Here is a 26500-nt window from a genome sequence, read left to right on the forward strand (position 1 = left end):
CTCTTTCTCTCTCTTTTTCTGTCTCTTTCTCTCTCTCTCTTTTTCTCTTTCTTTCTCTCTCTCTTTCTCTCTCTCTCCCTTTCTCTCTCTTTCTCTCTCTCTCTCTTTCTCCTCTCTCTCCCTCCCCCCTCTCTCTCTCAGTAGTGTAGTTTCTCTCCATTGCTATTCTGAGTTTCGCATTTCAGTTTTAACCAGCTGTGCAAAACGAAAATGGTTGCAGTGACAGAGGGAATCCTCTGCATTCAATAAACGAATAAATTCGACTATATTTAGTGAGTGCACCACCACCTCCAGTTTGTAAAATCCAAACATATATATTTTAACTCTTTTACTTGTTCAGTCACGTGACTGTGGCCATGCTGGAGCACCGCCTTTAATCGAGCAAATCGACTCCAGGACTTATTCTTTTGTAAGCCTAGTACTTATTCTATCGGCCTCTTTTGCCGAACTGCTAAGTTACGAGGACGTAAACACACCAGCATCGGTTGTCAAGCAATGCTGGGGGGACAAACACAGACACACAAACATATACACACATATATACGACAGGCTTCTTTCAGTTTCTGTCTACCAAATCCACTCACAAGGCTTTGGTCGGCCCGAGGCTATAGTAGAAGACACTTGCGCAAAGTGCCATGCAGTGGGACTGAACCCGGAACCATGTGGTTCATAAGCAAGCTACTTACCACACAGCCACTCCTACGCCAATATATATATTGTGTGTGTGTGTGTTAAAAGCTCAACATCACACACACACACACACACACATATAAATAAATATATATACACATACATCTAGATCGATAGATAGATCGATGGTTCTCAATTGGGGGATCGACATAACAAAATAGCAAATTAGGGGTGAGGGTCTACAGTGGTATTTTAACCCTTTCGTTACTGTATTTATTTTGAGATGTTCTGTGTTTCTTTCAATTACTTTAAATATAACTAAAAGAATTTAGTAAAATAACTTAGTTATCATTAAGCTAGTGTTAGGAACATAAATTGTGACTAAGATTTGGTGGAAGATTTTAATTCAAAACTTATGAAAACAAGACATTTGTACTACAGGGCCAGAGGTGGTTTCAGCCGGGTTGGTAACGAAAGGGTTGACCGACTAGAATAAAATATAAAATGAATAAATAAATAAAAATAAAAGGGAACCCCTACTTTTAATAAACTGAGTATCTGTAATAATATTTCCCTGCCCAAACTGAAAATTTGAAGGTGAGCTAAAGCTTTTGGAAGCCAAAGAATGGATAAGGATTTCCAGCAGCGTATAGTTTTAGCTCTTGCTGGTCAACAGTTCCTGACAACTCTCAAAGAGATGATTGACCCTTTCGTTACTGTATTTATTTTGAGATGCTCTGTGTTTCTTTCAATTACTTTAAATATAACAAAGAATTTAGCAAAATAACTTAGTTAGGAACATAAATTGTGACTAAGGTTTTAATTCAAAACTTATGAAAACAAGACATTTGTACTCAGAGCCAGAGGCGGTTTCAGCTGGGTTGGTAATGAAAGGGTTAATGGCCTCTGAAAAAATTTGCTTTCGATGTATGTATTGGTATGTATCGCAAGAAACAGCTAGGTTTCTTTCTCTCTAACATTTTACACAGTTCAATTGACACATGTTATTGTGTTGAAAACAAAGTAGGAATTTTAGAAGTTTCTATAAAACTAGTTTTTAAACATCAAATGGCTATTAGGGTCCACCCGATAAGTAGTAATCAAAAGGGTCCATGGATAACAAATAGTTGAGAACCCCTGATATAGCTTGATGTTTGTTTAGGTCAGCCAAGTTTCCTCCAATATGGTGTCTCTTCACTTGTTACAATCCCTTGCCATATCATTTATAAGGTTCATCATCTTAAGTTCAGTAGTCATGAGTATTTTGATCCTTTCCCTTGGACTCCCTCTTTCCACTCGTTCCTACTTCTTTGATGAATTGGTACCTAATTACTCAGCTGTTAGCCTCCATACGTAGGAAGGAGCTTCGTGAGACAACTGCAGAGATGCTTCCACAAAAAAATTTTCATTAACCATTGGAAAACCGATTATAGCAGTGACTCAATTAATTACTAACGATATCTGAAGAAGGAATTTTTATATTCCAAAATATCATATCAGGCTATCAATAATTAAATTATAACAGTTATAGTCCACGCTGCATTGTTGTGCCAGTCAAGACACGTTATATTAATTAAAATAATTATTTGAAAATTTTATATTGGAAATGTTGGTCCACTTTATGTTTCACTTCAATAGAAAATTTTTTAAATTATTTTATATTAAGCATACTGTTTATTTTAGTCAAACTGGTGTCCTTATCTTGATTGTTGCTTTTGCCACATTTCGGCAGTTGTATGCTCCAGCCATTTTCTAGTGTCTTGTTTTGAATTCAATTGTTGTATTGGAATTTTGAACCTAACCCTTAATTTGATCCCTGGTAGTACACTGCTCTCTGCATTTTGTAACATTCTTTTATTTGCCTTTTTTTTGTGAATTATCTTAGCATGTATTTCATTTGTGTGTGTTATATCGTTGATGAAATTATTTGAACCATTGCAGGTACTTTATAGATCTACTAAGTATCTGGTACTGTCTAAATCCTACAAGCGGAATGGTATTTATTATTTGTATGGGAAGCGCTCCAAAAACGAACCCAACCAAATTCTAAGAGGCAATGATCTCTCAAATGTTTCCACTTTTAAGACACATAGGTGTCAAGTGAGTATGATGACGCACTAACCCCACTGGTTTAAACTATATGTCATTCCTCACAAAATATGCATATACATGCACACATGCATATACATACATATATACACATATATGGGTGTGTATATGTATGTTTGTAGGGGCTTCAATGTATGCATATGTAGGTAGTATTCTTAGGTTTGCATATAGTATTGTGTGTTTCTATCAATGCACAAATGTTTGTTTGTGTGAGGGAGTTTTCTGTTGCTTCTTTTACTTGTTTCAGTCATTGAAATGCAGCCATGCTGGAGCACTGCTTTCGGTGTTTTGGTTGACTGTATCAATCCCAGTACTTAATTCAATAAGGCGGCGAGCTGGCAGAATCGTTAGCACGCTGGGCGAAATGCGTAGCCGTATTTCGTCTGCTGTTACGTTCTGAGTTCAAATTCCGCCGAGGTCGACTTTGCCTTTCATCCTTTCGGGGTCGATAAATTAAGTACCAGTTACGCACTGGGGTCGATGTAATCGACTTAATACCTATGTCTGTCCTTGTTTTGTTCCCTCTATGTTTAGCCCCTTGTGGGTAATAAAGAAATAGGTACTTAATTCAATCAGGTACTTATTCTATCAATTTCTATTTATTTGGGCCAGTGCCGTGTAAAAAGAGCACTTGTGCCAGAGTCACATAGAAGAGGAATTGGGCCTCATAAAAAGGGCATCCGTGTTGGTGTCACATAGAAAACCTTTGTGCCAGTGCCACCGTATAAAGAATCCTTGCTGGTGCCACATAAAACCACCCAGTGCACTCTGCAAAGTGGTTGGCATTAGGAACGGCATCCAGCCATAAAAACCATGCTAAAACAGACACCTGCAGCTTGATGCAGCCCTCCATCTTATCAGCTTCTGTCAAATTGGTTGATGCTAAAACCATAGATGCAGTACTATCATGTTGGTCATTTATTATTCAAGTGGATACAACAAAGCTCTAATGAGTAATATCTAACATTATTATTATTAATTAAGGCAGCGAGCTGGCAGAATCGTTTGCATGAGAGGACAAACAAGGACAGACAAACGGATTAAGTCGATTATATCGACCCCAGTGCGTAACTGGTACTTATTTAATTGACCCCAAAAAGATGAAAGGCAAAGTCGACCTCGGCAGAATTTGAACTCAGAACGTAACGGCAGACGAAATACTGCTAAGCATTTCGCCCGGCATGCTAACGCTTCTGCCAGCTTGCTGCCTTATTGAAATCTCAAAGCTATGGGAGATAATGCATGATTAATTCAAAACAATGTGAATAAATAAGCATTACATTTGAGTGAGCAGTCTGAATGCTTAGGGGTTAAACAGGAAGCTGGTATGATAAAACCAAGGGCAGTCTCAGGCGGGTTTGTACCCAAAGATCTATTCCATTCTATCCTGTCATCTGTCCTCAGTAAGTTGAATATCAAAAGAAAAAATTGCTGTTCTTGTTGTTACTGGGCATTGTATAACTAGCAAATGTTTGAAAATTGCTTTCTAAATCTCACGAGAGATATTCAGCAACAGTAAAGATTTTTGCCAACATAACAAGGTAGTCCTGGTTTAGGACGAATGTTCCTGTAATTTAGCCCCAGGAGATATCGTCTCCAGCTGGCTATATGGCATGATCGGTGTCTTTATATTTTCAAATAAGGGAATCTAGCACCCCAACTCAGCTCAAAACAATATCTGTGTATCGTGATTTCCTGGTTATTTCCCTTCGCGATACACAGATATTGTTTTGAGCTGAGTGGGGGTGTTAGATCCCCTTGTTCGAAAATATAAGGACACAGATCGTGTCATATAGCCAGCTGGAGATGATGTCTCCTGGGGCTAAATTACAGCAACATTCATCCTAAGCCAGGACTACCATGTTATGTTTGTTTAGATCCTGGTCAGCTTTGATCAAGCAAGCCTGAAATCAAAGGCATTCCAGTTGTGTCCATCCCTTCAGAGACAACATTATCTTATGTCTTTTATTTAATATGGTTAGTCCACATTACTCCGAGAGGGAATATAGGGCTGGTTTCCGAGTTTCTCTGGCGTGTATGTTCTCCACCTGGACGGGATGCCAGTCCATCACAGCTTTACTCCTTTTTACCAGCTGAGTGGACTGGAGCAGCATGAAATTAAGTGTTTTTGCTAAAGAACACATCTCATCACCTGGTCCAGGAATCGAAATCACAATCTTACAATCATGAGTCCAACACCCTAACCACTGAGCCATGCACCTCCACTTTTATTTTATATATTATAGAGTGTAATTTGAGGAAGTTTGGCTGCTATTTCTAACAGTAATTGATTTCTGTTTTATAGCATTCTGCAAAAACTGTTCTTTGAATGATTTTAATGTTTAATTTATCTGATCAACCTGTATCGATTATGGTTTTAATATGTCAATAAAATAATGTAGTCTGTGTAATGCTTACAGGTTTTTAAAATGTTGCGCTTAGGTTAATATTTAATTGAATCAATTATCATAATTTTCATTTATACTTTAAAGCACTTTCAAACTCCTTTTATTACCCCTGTGGAAATTAGGTTTGTGGGTTAGTGGTTTGGCTCACGATCGTAAGGTCACGGGTTTAATTCCTGGTGATGCATTGTGTCCTTGAGTGAGACCCTTTATTTCATGTTGCTCCAGTCCACTCAGCTGATAGAAACGAGTAGTCCCTGTATTTCAAAGGGACCAGCCTTGTCATATCTTGTATCACGCTGAATGTCCCAGAGAACTACATGAAGGGTATGCGTCTATGGAGTGCTCAGCCACTTGCATGTTAATTTCAAGAGCAAGCTGTTCCATTGGTCAGATCAACCGGAACTAGGGGCTGACTAAGCTATCAGTCAGTCGGGCACTGCCTGAGGGCCCAGAGCTGTCAGTCAATCGGGCACTGCCTGAGGGCCCATAGTTGTCAGTCAATCGGGCACTGCCTGAGGGCCCACAGCTGTCAGTCACTCGAGTACTGCCTGAGGGCCTATAGCTGTCAGTCAATCAGGCACTACCTGAGGGCCCATAGGTGTCAGTCACTCGGGCACTGCCTGAGGGCCCATAGCTGTCAGTCAATCGGGCACTACCTGAGGGCCCATAGGTGTCAGTCACTCGGGCACTGCCTGAGGGCCCATAGCTGTCAGTCAATCGGGCACTGCCTGAGGACCCATAGCTGTCAGTCAGTCGGGCACTACCTGAGGGCCCAGAGCTGTCAGACAATCGGGTACTACATGAGGGCCCATAGCTGTCAGTCAATCGGGCACTGCCTGAGGGCCCAGAGCTGTCAGTCAATCGGGCACTGCCTGAGGGCCCAGAGCTGTCAGTCAGTCGGGCACTGCCTGAGGCCCAGAGCACTGAGGGGCCTACACTCTACATGTTAACTCTACTAAAACACATTCAAAGAGGCTCAATAAGCAGTTATACCCGGGGGCCCTTAATACTCTCAGTCCACCCCTGACTGGAACCCTCATCATCTTAACTGATAGAGTGCCAGAATATTAGGTGCTTTACAGTTCTATATTTAAGAGATGAGGAATTATGTACATTATTTACATTTGACGGATATTTGTCCTCATCTTGTTGTTAACACGTTTCATCTGATATACCCTCCAGCCTTCATCAGGTGTCTTGGGGAAACTTCAAACCTGTGTTAACAACAAACAAGATGAGGACCAATATCGGTCAAATGTAAATAATGTATTAGGTGCCCTGTATAAATTAAAGTTTACTTTGCTTATTTCCTATTTCTTTACTACCCACAAGAGGCTAAACATAGAGAGGACAAACAAGGACAGATACATGGATTAAGTCGATAATATCGACCCCAGTGCATAACTGGTACTTACTTAATTGACCCCGAAAGGATGAAAGGCAAAGTCAACCTTGGCGGAATTTGAACTCAGAACGTAGCGGCAAACAAAATACCTATTTCTTTACTACCCACAAGAGGCTAAACACAGAGGGGACAGACAAGGACAGACAAACAGATTAAGTCGATTATATCGACCCCAGTGTGTAACTGGTATTTATTTAATCGACCCCGAAAGGATGAAAGGTAAAGTCGACCTTGGTGGAATTTGAACTCAGAACGTAACGGCAGACGAAATACCGCTAAGCATTTCGCCTGGCGTGCTAACGATTCTGCCAGCTCGCTGCCTTACCACACAGCTACACCTGTGCCTATCCAATATAGGTATAGCCTTAATTAATTAAACTATTGTGTTTGCTACATTCAATATGTTAGCACTTAGATCACTCTTGTTGATTGACCTGTCTCTGACCAGTGTGTCACCATTACTTAATTCATTAATCATGACTGAACGCAAAGCCTTATTCTGATGGGATTTGAAATACAGAAAGCAGGGACAAAATTAATTAGTTCCATACTCGGCTACAAACTTCTGCCAAGACACAATCTTGTTAAAGCTTGTTATCATCAGACAACCATTTCGGGTTCTATGCCCAACTAAACATAATTATTTTGAACAACAACATATCAATTATTTACATATTTGTATTTATTGCCTTTTTATCTTCTCTTTTTGCTTTTTTTTTTGTTTTTTTTGTTTTTTTTGTTTCTTCACTTCGCCTTCCCCGTGTGTAAGTAGATCTGCATATGCCTCGGTTTAATTAGCCTATTATCTTAATTACCTCTCTCACTTAATTTTGATAACCATAACGCTCTTTGTTAATTACCCTACCCCTTCTATATACCCCCCCCCCGATTGTCCTTTTTTTTCTTTCTTTTATTTATGTCATGTGTCGTGCTATCACACCACATAAGTATCTTTGTATCCACACCGTAACAATCATTAGCCTCAGTCTCTTACCAAACCAGATTTGATCTTTAAACATTCCTATCAGTAAGTTATGAACATTCACTATAGCCATGGAAAACAAACCAAAGGTTAGTTCTGGATTAATTCATTCACTTTCATCATTTAGAATTTCTTTTTTTTATCTTTTACTTTACTGATGTACCGTAAATCCTCGAGTATAGTCCGCCCTTGAGTATAATACGCAGGGGATTTTTAGGGGGCTGTACCTCTGAAAAACCTAAACCTCATGTATAATACGCACCCCTTCTCTAACTTGAGTGAAGGAGGTCTGTATAACGTTCTTGGTTTGTAAAAATGTATACAGTAATGTCCTTTATTATTATTGTATATATAACATAATGCAAACGTGTAGCTTTTTTTGTGCATTTTGTTTGTTGTGTGTGTGTGTGTGTATATATATGTATATATATATATATAACTTTGATAGGTTTCGGCCAGTATAGGCCCTGGCCATGTCTAACTCAATAACACCACCTGGTATATGTATGTATGTATGTATGTATATTTTCTATATATATATGTGTGTGTTTGTAGTTAGTTAGTTAATTTTTTGGCTCAAAAAGCAAAAAGCAAGGCAATGTAGGGGGACATGGAGTTATGTACAGGGTGGTGTTCATGTAAAGAGTTCAGGCCACTTATGGTCAAGGGAGACTTTGAACCGAGCAGTTGTTGGCATCTTCACTATCTCGTCCGGCAGCTTATTCCACGGATCCGCAACCCAGATGGAGAAAGCCCCTCTCCTTCGATTGAGATGAATATATATGTGTGTGTGTGTATATTTTCTATATAGACATCTACATGTGTGTGTGTGTGTAAATGCATGGATATCCTTGTTTGCAACATGGCATTGTGGTTGTAAATAAGCACCTTAATCATGCAGTCAATGTTGATTTTCAGTTTTACATAGAAAAAAAAAACACATATCTGACCAGGGGAGAAATATTGTCTTGCTTGGAAACTGGCGAGAGTTGGTGACAGTAAGGGCATCCAGTCATAGGAAAAAAAATCTGCCTCAACAAATTCCATCTGACTCTTGCAAGCATAGAAACATGGACATTGAATGGTGATGATGATGATGACAAGAATTAGTATTTCGAATGTAGTATTAATAATGCTATATATTTAAGCTCACCCATAAAACATCTTCAGGTCCTTGTGTGGTGAAGGTCGAAGGTCACTTGTGAGGTTGTCCATCAATAGAACAATTGTGGCGTGTACCTCTCCTGGTAATGATTTAGGACAAGATGACCTGAGCAGAATGAGAATTAAGTCTTCCCTGTCGTTGGCTTATGGCCAGCCAACCTATCAACTAAGGCAGCTGTAATTTTCTTGAAAGATGGTGCCATTTATTTATGCAATTATAGTTATTCTGTGTGCATTCAGTTCCATATTTAATTCAAAGAAATGTTGAATGTCTGTGCAATATATTTGTGCACAATTTCCTGCAAACACATATATGTATACAAAACTATATGTATGTATGTATGTATGTATGTATGTGTATGTGTGTGTGTGTGGCTGTGTGGTAAGTAGCTTGTTTACCAACCACATGGTTCCGGGTTCAGTCCCACTGCGTGACACCTTGGGCAAGTGTCTTCTACTATAGCCTCGGGCCAACCAAAGCCTTGTGAGTGGATTTGGTAGACGGAAACTGAAAAGAAGCCCGTCGTATATATATATATATATATATATATATATATATATATATATATGTGTCTGTGTTTGTCCCCCTAGCATTGCTTGACGACCGATGCTGGTGTGTTTATGTCCCTGTTACTTAGCGGTTCAGCAAAAGAGACCGATAGAATAAGTACTGGGCTTACAAAACAATAAGTCTCGGGGTCGAGTTGCTCGATTAAAGGCGGTGCTCCAGCATGGCCGCAGTCAAATGACTGAAACAAGTAAAAGAATAAGAGTATATACACACAAAATTTCTATAATTATGAGTATAATTATAATTAGGGTTCAGCAAAATTTGCTTCACCACATACCGAAATTTAGAAATAAGAAAATAAGAGATTTTCTTATGGTAGTGAAATAGTAGTTTAACTGCTATTTCTAAATTTCGGTATGTGGTGAAGCAATTTTGCTGAACCCTAATTATAATTATGCTCATAATTATAGAAATTTTGTATAAGTTTACCGATAATGGTTCTTTTAACATACCGAACTACTTGGTAAAATTATTAATTATTAATTAAATAATTTTACCCTTTCTTATTATTGATTATTTTTATTTATTTATATATATATATATATATATATATATATATATATATATTATATTTATTATATAGAGGAGCTTCTACAGACTAGACTGTTTCATTCAAGAGAAATCTTCAGGGAGCTTCCTGAAGATTTCTCTTGAATGAACAGTTCTATCCTGTAGAAGCTCCTTCTATATAATAAATAATTTATCTATATTATATGAGTACCTTATTTACTGTGTTAACCCCGAATCACCCGGGACCTACATATATATATATATATGTATGTATATATATATATATGTATGTATATATATATATGTATGTATATATATATATGTATGTATATATATATATGTATGTATATATAATATATGTATGATATATATGTATGTATATATATATATGTATGTATATATATATATGTATGTATATATATATGTATGTATATGTATTATATGTAATGTATATAGTATATATGTATGTATATATATGTATGTATATATAGTATGTATATATATGTATGTATATATATGATATATATGTATGTATATATATGTATATATATGTAGATATATATGTATGTATATATATGTATGTATATATATGTATATATATATGTATATATATATATATATAGCTGTAGAAATGAGTTGCGACGTCACAGGTGCCAAGCTGTATCGGCCCCTTTGCCTTTCCCTTGGACAACATCGGTGACGTGGAGAGGGGAGGCCGGTATGCATGGGCGACTGCTGGTCTTCCATAAAAAAAAAAAAAAAAACAACCTTGCCCAGACTTGTGCCTCAGAGGGTATCTGTCTAGGTGCAAACCCATGGTCAGTGCCTGACTGAAGGGGGTCTTTACCCTTTTTATATATATATTATATATATATATATATATATATATATATATATATATAGAGAGAGAGAGAGAGAGTGAGAGAGAGAGAGAGAGAGAGAGAGAGAGAGGCGGCAAGCTGGCAGAAACGTTAGCACGTCGGACGAAATGCATATCCGTATTTCGGCTGCCGCTACGTTCTGAGTTCAAATTCCGCCATGGTCGACTTTGCCTTTCATCCTTTCGGGGTCGATAAATTAAGTACCAGTTACGCACTGGGGTCGATGTAATCGACTGAATCCGCTTGTCTGTCCTTGTTTGTCCCCTCTATGTTTAGCCCCTTGTGGGTAGTAAAGAAATATACATATGTATATATGTGTTTACTATACCAGTTATTTTATTGTCAAGGAAGTTATTGTTGACACTTTTCTGAAATTCTGTCCTGTAATTATGAGTTTGACTTTTTAATTAACTCTTCTTCATTTAATTCTTTCTCACTCTTCGATTATAATTATAATGTTTGATTTCTTTTGAAGTCTCGCAAATTTACTAAATCTGTTAAAGTATAGTAATCATCCTTAATACCTTTGCCAAAGCAGATTATTTTCTTCAATTTTTCTTTCTTTTTGAAGTTCTTCAAGTTCTCTTCCAATTCTCTGACCCTCCCCCCATCTCTCTCTCTCTCTCTCTTTAAATTCTTAAACATTTTCAAATATAATCAAAGTCCCATGGTTTAGATAAGTCTGCAAATTTTCCTTGGTGAATGTTAATTTTATTTGAACTTTCTACAGATAAACATTGTCATTACTATTACTACTACAACTACTACTAGCACCCCACCTGCTGCTACTACTACTACCACCACCATCACTACCACTACTACCACCACCTACTACTATTACTATTATGGTGAGTTGGCTGAATTATTAGCACACTGGACAAAATGCCTGGTGGCATTTTGTCTCTCTTTATGGCCTGAATTCAAATTCCACTGAGGTCAACTTTGCCCTGCTTCCTTTCAGGGTTGATAAAATAAGTTCCAGTTGAGCACTAGGGTTGATTTAAATTGATTAGGGTCCTCCTCCAAAATTTCAGGCTTTGTGCCTTGTTATTATTATTATTGCTATCCTTTCGCTCATCATCACTGCCATTGTTTTAGCCCCCAGATCAGCCCTGTTCAAACAAACCTAGAACCAAAAGCCTCCCGACCATGACAGCTCCACCTATTTCCTAGACATAGTGAATGCAGCTGTCATATTTAGACAGAGTTGGCATTAGGAAGGGCATCAAGCTGTAGAAACACTGCCAGGTCAGATTGGAGCCTGGTGCAGCCTCCCGGCTTGCCAGACCCCAGTAAAACCATCCAACCCATGCCAGCATGGAAAACGGACATGAAACGATGATGATGATGAGTAGTCAAGTAGCTCCGCTACAGCAAGAAACCTGTTCTGCGCCAACCCTTTTTCTCTCATTCTTTACCCCTCTTTACTCCTTATTCTTCTAGCATAAAGTTTCCCCTCCCCATTCAAGGTCATAGGGTCGCATTCTGCATAGTGGTTTCATTAATGTTGGTGGCATGAAAAAAGCACCCAGTCCATGGTATAAAGTGGTTGGCAGTTTGAAGGGCATCCAGCCAAAGAAACTGTGCAAAAGCAGGTGCTGGAGCATGATTATCCAGTATCTTAATTCCTCAGTCCTCACATCATTAATTTCTTTGGCATTTTGTTTGGTTTTAACTAAATGAGCCAAACAGTTGTAGTGAAATGGTACTCCCCTTCCTGCGTAACAAAGTGGTATGACCCAGCCATTATAAAGTCAGACAGTCAGTCATTGTATGAAGTGAGTAGTAGTAGAGTCGTTGTATGAGTTTTCAGTTGGAATCATTGTCAGTTACATGTTATATATAAGTTTGAGTTACCCAGGAATTGAACTCGTGATGTAGCGATTGTAAGTGCAACGCCCAAACCATAATGATAGTATTTCTTAGAATGTGTTCAACAACCGCGTAAAGCACTCAAAATTAATTTGTTTTCTTATTATTATATTTATTTATGCTTGTTAATCTGTAAACATTGAAATTAAATAATTGAGATAATTTGATTAAGAACAATTCAAAGGTTGGACCTGTATAACTTAAGAGCCAGTATCCATGACAGCGGGAGTGAAATATATCTGATTAAACTGAAATAGGCCAGATAAAAATCTTTTATTTCAGAAATCAGGTATTCTGAGAAAATTATAAGTTACTGTATCTTTGTTAGTAACAGGCGTAGGAGTGGCTGTGTGGTAAGTAGCTTGCTTACCATCCACATGGTGCCGCGTACAGACCCCAGTCAAACCATCCAACCCATGCTAGCATGGAAAACAGACGTTAAACGATGATGATGATGATAATGATGATGGTTTCTTTATTAACCACAAAGGGTTTACATTAAGAAAAACATTAAGGAGGACACATTGTGTGTGTGTGTGTGTGTGTTATTGTGAGGGTTTTGCTTGTCAGTTTAACAAAAAAAAGAAAAATTTTCAGCAATGTGTATTCCTCGATAGGAAGGGGACATTCAAGGACTGCTTATGGAAAAAGCCCATAAAACCACTGGTGCCCTAACTTCCGGGTCATTTGCCTTTTCTCAGTTCCTCATCACTGATTTATTGGTGTATGTATACGCCTTTTCACCCGCACCATACTTGCCACTCTCATCCCCCTTTCAACTAAATGGCTGGAAGTCAGTTTTCATTCACTTGTTATGTCTACTCACCTGAGTAGGCACATCATCCTTCACTCCCTTCTCATATATACGCACACTTGCAACATTAACTTGCCTGTCTTTGTGATTCATAAGCCAACACATTCGGCAATTCAAACGCCCACAATTTCTTTACCAAAAACATGAAAGTTTGTAAAGCAAGGAACAAACTCTTTTATCTAACCCCAACCAAAAATATATTCTTACTTATATTACATTTCGGATTTTAGTAGAATTTTCTATAATCATTACTTATATGATTTTTCAAACCCTTTCATTTTAGTTAGGTTTTATCCTAAATGCAGTTGGCAGTTGATTTTCCTTAGCAGTTACCTGTCTATACTGTATGTATGACTAAGCCAGCATTCTTTCCTCTATTAGTACACTGCTGCTACTACTACAGCTGTTTAGTATCCACTCAGTGTGGGTAGTGTTATTTAGCACGTGAAAGCTCTCGGCACATTTTCCCCTCCTACAAACCTGTCAATTCCATCATTGCTATTAAGACGTGTTCTTGAGAAAACAAGCTTCCTTTATCAAATTCTTCCGTGTTTTGTTTTAGTACAATGACCATAGTAATTTTGAGTAAAACGGGGGAAAAATCAACTCCCTAAATATGCTCCTTTCTGTTCGTTTTTTTTTTTTTCCCTCCCAATTTTTTCCAAAGATATCCTCCTCTTGGTCTGCCCTCCCACTGACATGACGCACTTCTTCATTGGTTTTGTCTGTTCTTGTTTTTTTCTTTTGTTTTCCTATTTTCTGAAAATAAAAATTTGTTACTGGTAAGAAGAAAAAAAACAGAAATGATGCTGCCCTGGTCCATTGCCAAATTTTGGTGAAGGTTTGTAATGGGATACAGACATGCTTTAATATTCATCTCTGTAGCTCTCTCTCTCGCTCTATATATATATACATATATATAATATACATATATATACATATATATATATACATATATATATACATATATATATATACATAAATATATACATATATATACATATATATATATAATATACATAATATACATATATATATATATATACATATATATATACATATATATATATATACATATATACACATTATATACATATATATATATATCTGGCTGCCAATACACCTTGGCCATCTGTTAGGAATGGGGGAGTGCTTTGTCTTTGTGTGTGAGACTCTCTCTCTCTCTCTCTCTCTCTCTCTCCCCTCCCCCTCTGTCAGTCAAGCTAAACTAAAAACTCTTTGTTATTTATTCCAATGACTAATATCCGTAAACTGGAGAAGACAAAACTCCTGGCAACTCGAATTTGAGACACAATTCGAAATCCTTCTTTCCTTGTTTCCACTATATTGAAAGGCATGAGCATCACATAGTCTCTTTGCCTGTTTAACTCTCTTCTGCTGCCAAACTGCATCAGACTGACCCTTGTTCTATGCAAAAAATCTTCCTATTTTAAAGTAATCTAAATTAAACCTTGAATCAAAATTTATGTGCCACCAGCACGGAAGCCAGTCAAGGCAGCGCTGGCCTCGGCCACGTTCGGATGGTGCTTTATACGTGCCACCTGCACAGGTATTGCAACTACAATTTCCATTTGATTTTTTGATATTGATGTACTTGACTCAATAGGTCTCCTCAAACACAGGGTCGAAACGGTGTTTCTTTACTTGCCACCTGAAGAATCTTTTAAGAGTTTCTTTTTAACCAGGTGTACTTTTCTATAATAGCCAAAGTACCGTGCATTGGGAGTGAACCTGGAAGCACGTGATTACAATGCCAACATGACTAAGAAAAGATATTTGAAGAGGATTTGTAATACTGTAAAATTATCTCTCTATATATAAAGCTGAAGTTGTCTGTGTATGGCAGGTTTGGTAGCCTTCAACTAACACTATCTCCTCCGAGACCCTGCGGCACAAGTTGACCAAAATTGAGAGTATGATAGAAGAAGGCTTGCTCTTCATTCCGTAGAAGAAAAAATTCAAATCGGACCATGTTAACACCAAAAATTATTTACATCAAAAAGGTGCTTTTTCTCTATGAAAATCCCTATTTTTTAACGATTTTTTGACTGCTGTGTCGCCATTTTACGGTGTATTTCAACCAGAAAAATGTTCAATTAAAGAGAATAACAGGCTACATAATACAAAATGTTTACTTTTCAAAAATTCTAAAGGGTCGAAACAAATGCCAGGTGATACTGCGAGTGATATTATAAGATTAAGATAATGTCCAACAAGGACTTCAGCATTTTCTGTAACCGCATAGTCACCCATTCTTATCTTAAATCTTTCTGTGTATAATGGAGTAGCACTGTAAAATATGCCAATTCTTGGATAATACCACTCCCATCCTCCTTTCTATATATAAACAGTGGGGGGCAGGAAATGAAGTGAGGTGTTTAAAATAGGGGGCGGGGGGTTCTTTAAATGGAACCAAATGACTTCTAAAAACTGATTATGTGTTTCTCGAAATTATTTAGGGGATTCTGGTAGGGTAGGAGTGAGAGATAATTAGGTTTTCCTTGCTCTATTTAACTGGGGGCTTTCTCTTCTATGGTGTTATTTACATCTCTGAGATAAAAATATGCTTGAGTAATTTCTGTTAATATATTCTCTAAATTATGGTAAAAACCCTAATGCTTTTCTCAGTGTATACAGGAAACAGAAATTTAACAATACATGCTGCAAAATATTCGTTACTCTTACTCTTTTACTTGTTTCAGTCATTTGACTGCGGCCATGCTGGAGCACCGCCTTTAGTCGATCAAATCGACCCCGGGACTTATTCTTTTGTAAGCCCAGTACTTATTCTATCGGTCTCTTTTGCCTAACCGCTAAGTGACAGGTACGTAAGCACACCAGCATCGGTTGTCAAGCAATGCTAGGGGGACAAGCACAAACACACATATATATACGACAGGCTTCTTTCAGTTTCCGTCTACCAAATCCACTCACAAGGCATTGGTCGGCCCGGGGCTATAGCAGAAGACACTTGCCCAAGATGCCACGCAGTGGGACTGAACCCGCAACCATGTGGTTGGTTAGCAAGCTACTTACCACACAGCCACTCCTGCGCCTCCGTTAGTAATGGAAATTATTTTAAAAAATTTTTTAAGTAAAATAGTCATAAAAAGCAATTCTTTTTTTTTTCTATCTTGTTTTAGTCATCGTATTACAACAATACTGTGCCATCCCTTTGATAGGCCCTAGTCAAACAAATTGACCCCAGTTCTTATTTTTAAAGTTTGGTACTTATTCTATCAATATCTTTTACCAAACCACTCTTGGAGTGGTTGGCGTTAGGAAGGGCACCCAGCTGTAGAAACTCTGCCAGATCAAGATTGGAGCCTGGTGCAGCCATCTGGTTTGCCAGTCCTCAGTCAAATCGTCCAACACATGCTAGCATGGAAAGCGGACATTAAACGATGATGATGATGATGATCTTTTACCAAACCACTATTTTACAAGGATGTAAACAAACCAACAATGGTTGTCAAGCAGTTTGGGAGAGGAAACACACACACACACACACAACAGGCTTCCACACAGTTTTCACCTAACAAATTTATTCACAGGGTATTGTTTGATCTGGGGCTATAGTAAAAGACACTTACCCAAGGTGCTGTGTAGTGGGAATGAACCCAAAACCTTGTGGTTAGCCACACCTGCACCAAAGATTTTTCTTTAATATCCTCATCTAGAATGTGTGTGTGTTGTTTGTATTTTTTTTTTCATCTAGTTTCAGCTCATGAGCTGTGGCCATGCTGGGGCAAAGAAACCTAACATCCTGTCTGTACTCAGGAAACCCCTTTCCGAAATATCCTTTCATGCCTATTAAGTCCTGAAATGCTTCCTTATTCAAACAGTGCTGTTTCTACTCTTCATTCACTGACCTACAGAGTTCCATGCTTTTTAGCAGGGGCCTCCAAAGTGGTCGATATCAACCCCTGGGGGCTGATGGCACTATTCAAGGGGTCGATAAATGCACATCTACTTTGCTCTTTTACTCTTGTTTCAGTCATTTGACTGAGGCCATGCTGGAGCACCGCCTTTAGTCAAGCAAATCGACCCCGGGACTTATTCTTTGTAAGCCCAGTACTTATTCTATCGGTCTCTTTTGCCGAACTACTAAGTGACGGGGACATAAACACACCAGCATCGGTTGTCAAGCAATGCTAGGGGGACAAACACAAACACACAAACACATACACACACACACACATATATATTTATATATACATATATACGACAGGCTTCTTTCAGTTTCCGTCTACCAAATCCACTCACAAGGCATTGGTCGGCCCGGGGCTATAGCAGAAGACACTTGCCCAAGATGCCACACAGTGGGACTGAACCCGGAACCATGTGGTTGGTTAGCAAGTTACTTACCACACAGCCACTCCTACTTAATTATTATTTATTTATTTTCTTGTACATGCCTGGGGGTTGACGAGAGGTCAAGAATTCCATGAAGAAGTCGATGCTCTAAAAAATTTGGAGACCCCTGCTCTTTAGTCTGGTTGTTAAAAAGGAAACTAGAGATAGATGAATGGTTTGAAAGGCTGTTTATAGGAACTACTGTATCAAAAGCTAGAATTTAGGGGCTTCAAAATAAATTTGGCCAAAGCAAGAGTAGAAAGGGGAGACAGGACCCTACTGCCATCAAGAAAAATGGCCCTGCTTGATATGCAGAAAAGGAGTGGATAGAAATTCTGTATGGTGTATCCAGCGTACAAACATACACCTGACTGATAGTAAAAACAGACGTATTTGGCAGGTGCACAGGTGTAGTCAAAAATAAGAGTACATAAGATATAGATTCTTTGAAGTGCCTAGAGGTCCCCCTCGAAATAAATAGGGTTTGCTATGTAAGTCACTTAACTAGCAGTGAAGGTACATAGAAAAATAAGAACTGAGTGGGAAAAGTTTAGGCAGTTATAATCTCATTTGGTGACAGAGTTTCTGAATAAATAAAGGGGAGATTGTATGATGCTTGTATACAAAGTTCAGTACTTCATAATAGCAGGTCATGGGGCCTTGAATGCAGGGGATTTTCAAAGGTTAGAAAGAAAGGAGGTGAGACTACTCTGCTGGATATGTAAATGTTGGTGTGCATTGACAGTGGGGTGCAGGTGAGCTCTGAGAGACAAACTAGGTATAAGAGGAATCAGCTGTTGCATACAAGAGAGAAAAAGCCTGCACTGGTATATACTGCATATGGTGTTTGTTAGTTATATATATAGAAGTGCTGAGCACTTCGAGTGGATAGAATCTGTGGTAGAAGGAAACCAAGGGAGACTTAAAGATGAAGTGCTCTAGAAGCTATATCTCACAGAGAAGATGACAAAGGAATGATGACTGGCAATCTGTGGTTCTGTAGAATACCTGCCCACTCATTCGAACGTGGTGAAGTAGACATTAAAATGGTGGAAGTTGAAGTTTCGATTTGTCCATATTCAATACACCCACCTTCGCTCTTTTATCGCTCCACCTTCCCTTATCATGCTATATTACAAAGGATGACCATCTGGTGTAAATATTGAATCCTCTTCCCATTACTCTTCTTTACTGCTACCCATTACTCTCTCTCTGTCTGTCTCTCTTTATTTCCCTTTCTCCTGTTACTCCTGCCCTTACTCCCTCTATTGACATTATCTCTTTTTCTTCTATCACTGATCTTTATTGCTATCTATCACTTTAGTCCTTCTTGCATCATTCATTACTAACTTCCATCACCCTATCTTATTCTTCTCCTGTTGTTCTATTCTATTCAATATCCTTGTCAACAACCAGCATGTAGCTGCCTATCAAAGTCTCTCTACAAGATCATGGTTTCAATTCTTGGGCAAGGGAGTATTTTGTGGTCATTTCACATTGCTCTGCAATCACTTTGACACCTGATGTGTGGCACACTTGTTTACCTGTACAGGTAATGTCGATTTGATGGTGTGTGTGTGAGCTTAATTCAAAGCACAATTATTTGATCCCTGTAAACAAGTCATCTGTGCAGGGTCGTTCAGCAAGAAGTCGCAGAATCCCCAACCCTCATCTGTCATCTATAACAGAAGAGTCCACCACTACCAACAGATTCAGTGAATTAAATTAACCCTTTAGCATTTAAACCAGCTGTATCCGACCTCTTTTAAGTTCAAACCAGTCAGATCAGACCTCTCACACCTATCTTACAATGTCATTCTGGAAACTGAACAATCACATTATCAACATCTCAAAGCTATTATATAAAATCCATTCTGTCTGTCTCTGTTTGTGTATGAGGCTTCTAGGATCTCGGGCATCCTCCATCCAATTGCGCTCAAATTTGATATGTAGATACCGACGGTATCAGGGCGTGTATAAGTCTTGAAAAAATTACAAAAATCGATTCCAGGTGAGAATGTGATCGATAAAGCTGTGGGAAATCATTTTTCTTTGGAATAGAAAAAAAGTCTATCTTTATTTCTTCTTTTGCTGGTGTCTCAAATTTAGGTTAAATCAGTGTTTCTCAAAGGGGAAGTCTATGGGACGGTCGGACAAGTTGTTTTGAGAAAATTTGGTTTAAATGCTTGACAACTCAGCACCGTCCATTGGATGGGGGGCGCGTTTTGCTCATGCATGATAAATTTCAAACAAAATGTGAATAAATAACGGTGATGCCCCAGCATGGCCGCAGCTCTGAGCTGAAACTAAAATAAAAAAACACTTCTGGTAAATTAATGAGAAAGGGTTAATTATACTGTACTTGGTTGAGTACTTTTCCTCCCATTTGCATATGAGTATGTGCACATGATTTTTAGAACCCCGTTTCTTGTGTACTGATATTTCTGCTTTATTCTTTCATCTATCATCTGACTAAGCCCATTTTTGATATCACTTATAATCCGATATCTAATAATCTCCTCTGATAAAGCACCTGGACATTTTTATTTTTTTGTCTTCATTTAACAAGACACCCCTTAAAAAAAATATGATTTGTGCTTTCTCTTGTCCACCATTTTTTTTTTCTTTCTTTTCCACATTTAAAAATAACCATTATGACAAATGTCTTTGCTTTGTCTCTCGTTCTTCTAAGTTGATATATAATCAGAGAACTTTGTTATTAAATCTGTCATTTGTTTCATCCTTCATCCGTATTATTCTTTATCAACTTTTTTATCTACCTTATCCTTTGTAACCCACATCCCATGTAAAAATCTCTCTCTCTCTCTTTCGCTACATAACATTCCTGTCAGCAACCGTTGTGTGATAATGTCTACTACAAATGCATTCCCAGTTCATGCCAGCAACAATTCCTGATACCTTACTAAATTCACTTACTTGCCTTGTATATTATTCTGAATCAGAAATGGCTGGCTGGGCTAGGGTGGCGGGGGTGGTGGTGATGGGGGTGGGGGTGCTATTTATCTATATCTTGTCTACTACCAATGTGCTGTAAATAGTGTGTCATTTCGACAGCTGGTAATATTAAAAGTAGCAGGGTTTTATTCTAGTTGGCACAGTCTGTAGCAGCATCTCATGACACACACAACTGAAATTGAACGGTAGATTAATATAGATATTACACAGATACCGACACACACTCACACATATATATATATATAATTCAAAATATATATATATATATTTATACGTTCGTTAAAATATAGTGATTTATAATTGCATTAATTATTTTGTTTGTGTTGAACTGTAATTCGTTATGCCGACCTTAACAAAACGAACTGTAAGTGAAAGTTTATCTTATCATGTTTCGCAGGAAGAGGAAATCATCAAAAACGGAGAATCTCAGTCAATGTCTAATACAAATGCCACCTTCACTGGTAAGTAATTTTTACATTACTAACTATATCATTGTGACATAGATAATCTTTCTTTTCAGTAATCCTTGTTTTTCTTTTGCTAAGCCAAATAGCCCTCTTTTAAGCTTTAAAGCATCACATACTGTTTAATATTAACGTAGAATCTGTCATGAATGAAGGAGTATCTACCTGAGGCTGATGCCGTCTTCGCACGATGAGTCTCGTACCAGCTGTCACATGCAGCCGGTTATCGGAAGAATAACGAGTCTGAATCTCATGGCAGTGGTAAGTGCGATCATAAGCATCTCTGGTCTGAGACTGAGCGCTGTGATGGCTCCTCTCTCTCCCATTACTTTGGTCCAGTGCACAAGCAGAGTTGAACTCAAAATTACGTTCCAACACAACGCTTGTTGTTTTGGAGTTCTGCTACTCGCAGCTCATTGGACCGGACCGGACTGGCAATTCTTAAACTCCCAAATACCTGTTCCCCCCCCACACACACACACACGTACTAGTGGGATTCTTTGCTCCCTTCCACTGCATCTATTTAAGTCTTCTTTCATTGCAATAGTATTGAAGCAGTTAAAAACGATCTTAATTTTGCTTAATAATGGTTTTTCTTTCAATTTGAAAATAATGAAAAATGTTGTAAAATAAATTTTGTCATTATTAAGCTGATGTCAGAAAATAAATTAGCGTGGAATTTTAATGGGAAATTGTAATTTAAATCACTTCGAATGTTTAGCATTTAAAATGGCCATATCCATCCCAAATATTCTACCTTTTTTATGTTTGAATCATCCAAATCCAGCCTCTCATACCTATCCTACAATGTCATTTTAAAAATAAGCAATCGTGTCATCCAAATCTCAAAGCTATGAGATAATGCAAAGCTATGAGATTAATTAAAAACTGACATTTGATTAAAATAATCTGAATACTACAGGGTTAAAACAGCAAGTCTGTACCCTGGAGCTAAGAGTTGTCTCACATGGGTTGGTATCGAAAGGGTTAAGCACACCATTTTATCCCCACCATTCATTTTTATCTTCATAAACTTTCTCATTTTGGGACTGGACCAATTAAGAATTAAATGTCCTACTCACAAACAAAATGCTCTACTTGTAACGAGCACAATTTCATCTGCTGGACTCTCGTAATCAAATATCCTACTCACTCATTCATCTCTGATCTGAATAATAAATTGCAGAGTATATACCATAGATATTGGGCTCCATAAATATAACACGCAGTATCATATAAGTGTGTTGTATACTGTTACATTTCTCTTATACAGTGGTATATTGTGTCAGTGTCGCATGATTGTGGTTCTGCCAAAGTATTAAAACTTATTTCAGTGTTTCATATTACATGTCTTTCACTTTCAGATTTTATAATCTGCCTTGAAATATATATATATATATATATTAATTTTTGCTGAATCAAGTATTGCCTGCAAAATTAATTATTTAATTATTATATACAATGAAATTGAAAGAAGACTGTCATTTGAGAAATGCATGTTTTATATTGTTCTTATATATATATATATATATATATATATATATATATATATATAGGTGAGAAAGTTGGTCTGTGAAGCACGTGGTTGAATATATAGAAAATAGTAAAAAGTGAAAAAACTACAGAAGGCTTGTTTTAAAAGGTTAAAAAATATATTTGAGTCATTATGTCAGAAGAATGTTATAAAATTTTTTCATACAGTGACATAGTTTTTGAAGAAATTACCGGTTTCGTGTTAACTTTTCAAATTTCTCAAAACCTATATATATTATATATATATATATATATGTTTATTTCTGTGGTTTGATTCTGACTATTTGAGTTTTTTAACCCTTTCGATACCAACTCTGTCTGAGATTGTCCCTGGTTCTATTATACAAATTTCCTGTTTTAACCCTTGTGGTACCAACCCTTCCTTTCCTTCTTTGTAGCCCCTTATGCTACAATGGTCTCATGCCTTGTTTGGGACAAAATTGTATATAAAAAAAAATTAGTTTTTAATTCAGTAGTTTTGTTTAGCCCTAGTCAGCATCAGTTAAACAGACCATTGATCAGAAAGATTCAAGTCATGTGGTACCAACCCTAACCCTAAAACTGGCCCTGGTTTTGTGATGCAAATTCCTGCTTTGAATTTATCTAAATAAGAATCTTCCTTAAAAATCGCATATTAATTAATGTTCCAAACTCTAGCTTAACAATGAAGAAGTCTTTTTAATAAATTCTTCATTAATTTCAAAATTTAATTGAAGCAAAGGTTGTCCATTTCTACAGAAGTATAGTAACAAAAGAATTAAAGTGATGTCACTTAGAAATTTTCTTCAAACTTTCATGCTACTTTGTGTTCCAAACACCAGCTTAATAATCACAAAGTTTTTTACTAAATTCTTCAATATATATAGGTGCAGGAGTGGCTGTGTGGTAAGTAGCTTGTTTACCGACCACATGGTTCTGGGTTCGGTCCCACTGCGTGGCACCTTGGGCAAGTGTTTTCTGCTACAGCCTCAGGCCGACCAATGCCTTGTGAGTGGATTTGGTAGACGGAAACTGAAAGAAGCCTGTCGTATATATGTGTATATATATATATATATATATATGTGTGTGTGTGTGTGTGTTTGTCCCCCTAGCATTGCTTGACAACTGATGCTGGTGTATTTACGTCCCCGTCACTTAGCGGTTCGGCAAAAGAGACCGATAGAATAAGTACTGGGCTTACAAAAGAATAAGTCCCAGGGTCGATTTGCTTGATTAAAGGCGGTGCTCCAGCATGGCCGCAGTCAAATGACTGAAACGAGTAAAAGAGTAAAAGAATATTTCAAAAAACAAAAAAAATACTAAAATAAAGGCAAGGTATCTCAGTAGAAATATGGTAATGAAATAAATGCATTTTCTTGAAATTTCCTGATTAGAAAAAAAAAGAAGGAAAGAAAATGAAGGAAGAGAGATGGTGTTTAATAATTCATTTCTGTCTAATAAGGTCTAATGTGATGTAAAAACGGTTGATCAGGTTATCTCAGGGTTCTCCTTTGAAATATTAGTCTTACTAATTCTTGTCCCTAAATGGGTCGTCTGACGCCTGCTATTTACATACTGACTATGGACTCACAACGACAGATTAAATGCATGTGTTCTGCTTACTCGCAAGCAACACGACTAATTACTCATAAACTGAGTGTAGTAAAAACCGAACTGTTTGTGGTATGGTATCTGGTGTTACCACAGTAAAGTTATTGTATTGTAACATTACAAGTCAAGTTCACCGAGGGTGTTGAATTACAAGCTTGTAAGTCTTGATTTCAAATACAACTTGAAGCAGTATGTTGTTATTTCAAAGCGCGGCGAGCACGGTGTAGGGGTTTCCAAAGCTTCTATGTCCTCATCTCTTTATCTTCCTTTCCTTAACCCTTTAGCATTTAAACAAGCCATATCCAGTGCAAATATTCTATCTATTTTCCATTCAAACTGGCCAGATCTCACATCTCACACTTACCCTACAATGTCACTAAAAATAAACAATTGCATCATCAAAATCTCAAAGCTAAAAATATTCTATTTTTTACTTGTTTCAGTCATTTGACTGTAGCCATGCTGGAGCACTGCCTTTTAATCAAGCAAATCAATTCCAGGACTTATTCTTTGTAAGCCTAGTACTTATTCTATCGGTCCCTTTTGCCGAACCAGTAAGTTACACCAGCATCGGTTGTCAAGCGATGTTGGGGGGGACAAACACACACACATATATATATACATATATACGACGAGCTTCTTTCAGTTTCCGTCTACCAAATCCACTCACAAATCTTTGGTCAGGTCGAGGCTATAGTAGAAGACACTTGCCCCAAGGTGCCACGCAGTAGGACTGAACCCGGAACCATGTGGTTGGTAAGCAAGCTACTTACCACACAGCCATTCCTGCGCCTATGACAATGTATGATTGATTCAAAACAATGTGAATAACCAAGTCTTACACTTGGCAATAATCTAAATACCAAAGGATTAATGTATGAAATCTGAATGTTAAAGGGTTAAAATGCAAATATTGAATAATAATTTATGTTTTTTAACCCTTCTAATAAACCTTCCTGAAATTGCTCCTAGTTTTATGATGCAAAAAAATCATATGTTTTAAAAGGGTTCATATTTAAATTAAAATCTTCTCTTATAATTTTATGATAATGTCACATTGGTTAAGTTGTTAAAAATGTAAGATTGTTAGAGCAGAGGTCACTCTCAGTGTCCATTCTGTGACAAGCATTCAGACTAGGCTTCTGGTTCGAGGATACCTTCCTTCCTTCATTCTACCTGCTTTTAGTGGCCCTGTAAAAGGTCATGGACACTACCTTTCTTTCTGGCTAAAAAGTTTAAAAGCTTTTGCTAACCATCATCATCGTCATCGTTTAATGTCCGCTTTCCATGATAGCATGGGTTGGACAATTTGACTGAGGACTGGCGAACCAGATGGCTGCACCAGGCTCCAATCTTGATCTTGCAGAGCTTCTATAGTTAGAGGCCCTTCCTAACACCAACCACTTTGAGAGTGTAGTGGGTGTTTTTACGTGCCACCGGCACGGGGTACTGGCATCGACCTCGCTTAAATGTCTTTTCACGTGTCACCAGCACAAGTGCCAGTAAGGCGATGCTGGTAACAATCACGCTTGAACGGTGCCTTTTACATGTCACCGGCATGGAGGCCAGTTAGCCGCTCTGGCAACGATCATGCTCGGATGGTACTCTTAGTGCCCCACTGGCACGGGGCACAAGTGCCAGTAAGACGACGCTGGTAATGATCACGCTTGAATGGTGCCTTTTACGTGTCACCGGCACAGAAGCCACTTAGCCGCTCTGTCAACAATCACACTCAGATGGGGCTCTTAGCGCCCCACTAGCATGGATGCCAGTCATCAAATTTAATTTCGATATAGCTTATTTATTCGCGTTGTTTTGGATTAATCATACGTTATCTCGTAAGGTTTGAGATTTCAATTATTCATTTGTTTACTTTTTGAATGACATTGCAGGGTAATTGTGAGGAGCATGATGGGGTCAGTTTGAACACAAAACAGTAGAACATCTGGGCCTGACATGGCTGGTTTGAATGACTTGTTATTGCTTTATGTTGTAAAGAAAAATCACACTTTTGGATAATAGTTGACAAGATAAAAAGCACTGGAAATAAGCTTTTATGCCAGAAGGAGGGAAGATTTTAAATTGCTTAAGAAGCACGTGTCTCGAGGTTCCATTTCACAGCCACATGTTGCCAGACTAGACATTTAAACCCATTTTCTCAATGCGTCTCTTGAAAGACGTTCTATCTCTGTCTTGCATGTAGAACTGTTGTAG

General features: G+C 37.8%; 1 protein-coding gene across 10 annotated transcripts in view; it reads left to right on the forward strand.

Moving 5' to 3' along the window:
• Nucleotides 1–26500, forward strand: part of LOC115217577 (cell surface glycoprotein 1) — a 314511-nt gene that overhangs the window by 174280 nt on the left and 113731 nt on the right. For all 10 annotated transcript variants that reach the window (XM_029787322.2, XM_029787323.2, XM_036507206.1 and 7 more), the window contains one exon: nucleotides 21097–21160. In XM_029787322.2, the coding sequence (XP_029643182.1) occupies nucleotides 21097–21160 (64 nt within the window). The remainder of the gene's footprint in view (nucleotides 1–21096; nucleotides 21161–26500) is intronic.

The sequence above is a fragment of the Octopus sinensis genome, linkage group LG11 (genome assembly GCF_006345805.1).
Source record: "Octopus sinensis linkage group LG11, ASM634580v1, whole genome shotgun sequence".
NCBI lineage: Eukaryota > Metazoa > Mollusca > Cephalopoda > Octopoda > Octopodidae > Octopus > Octopus sinensis.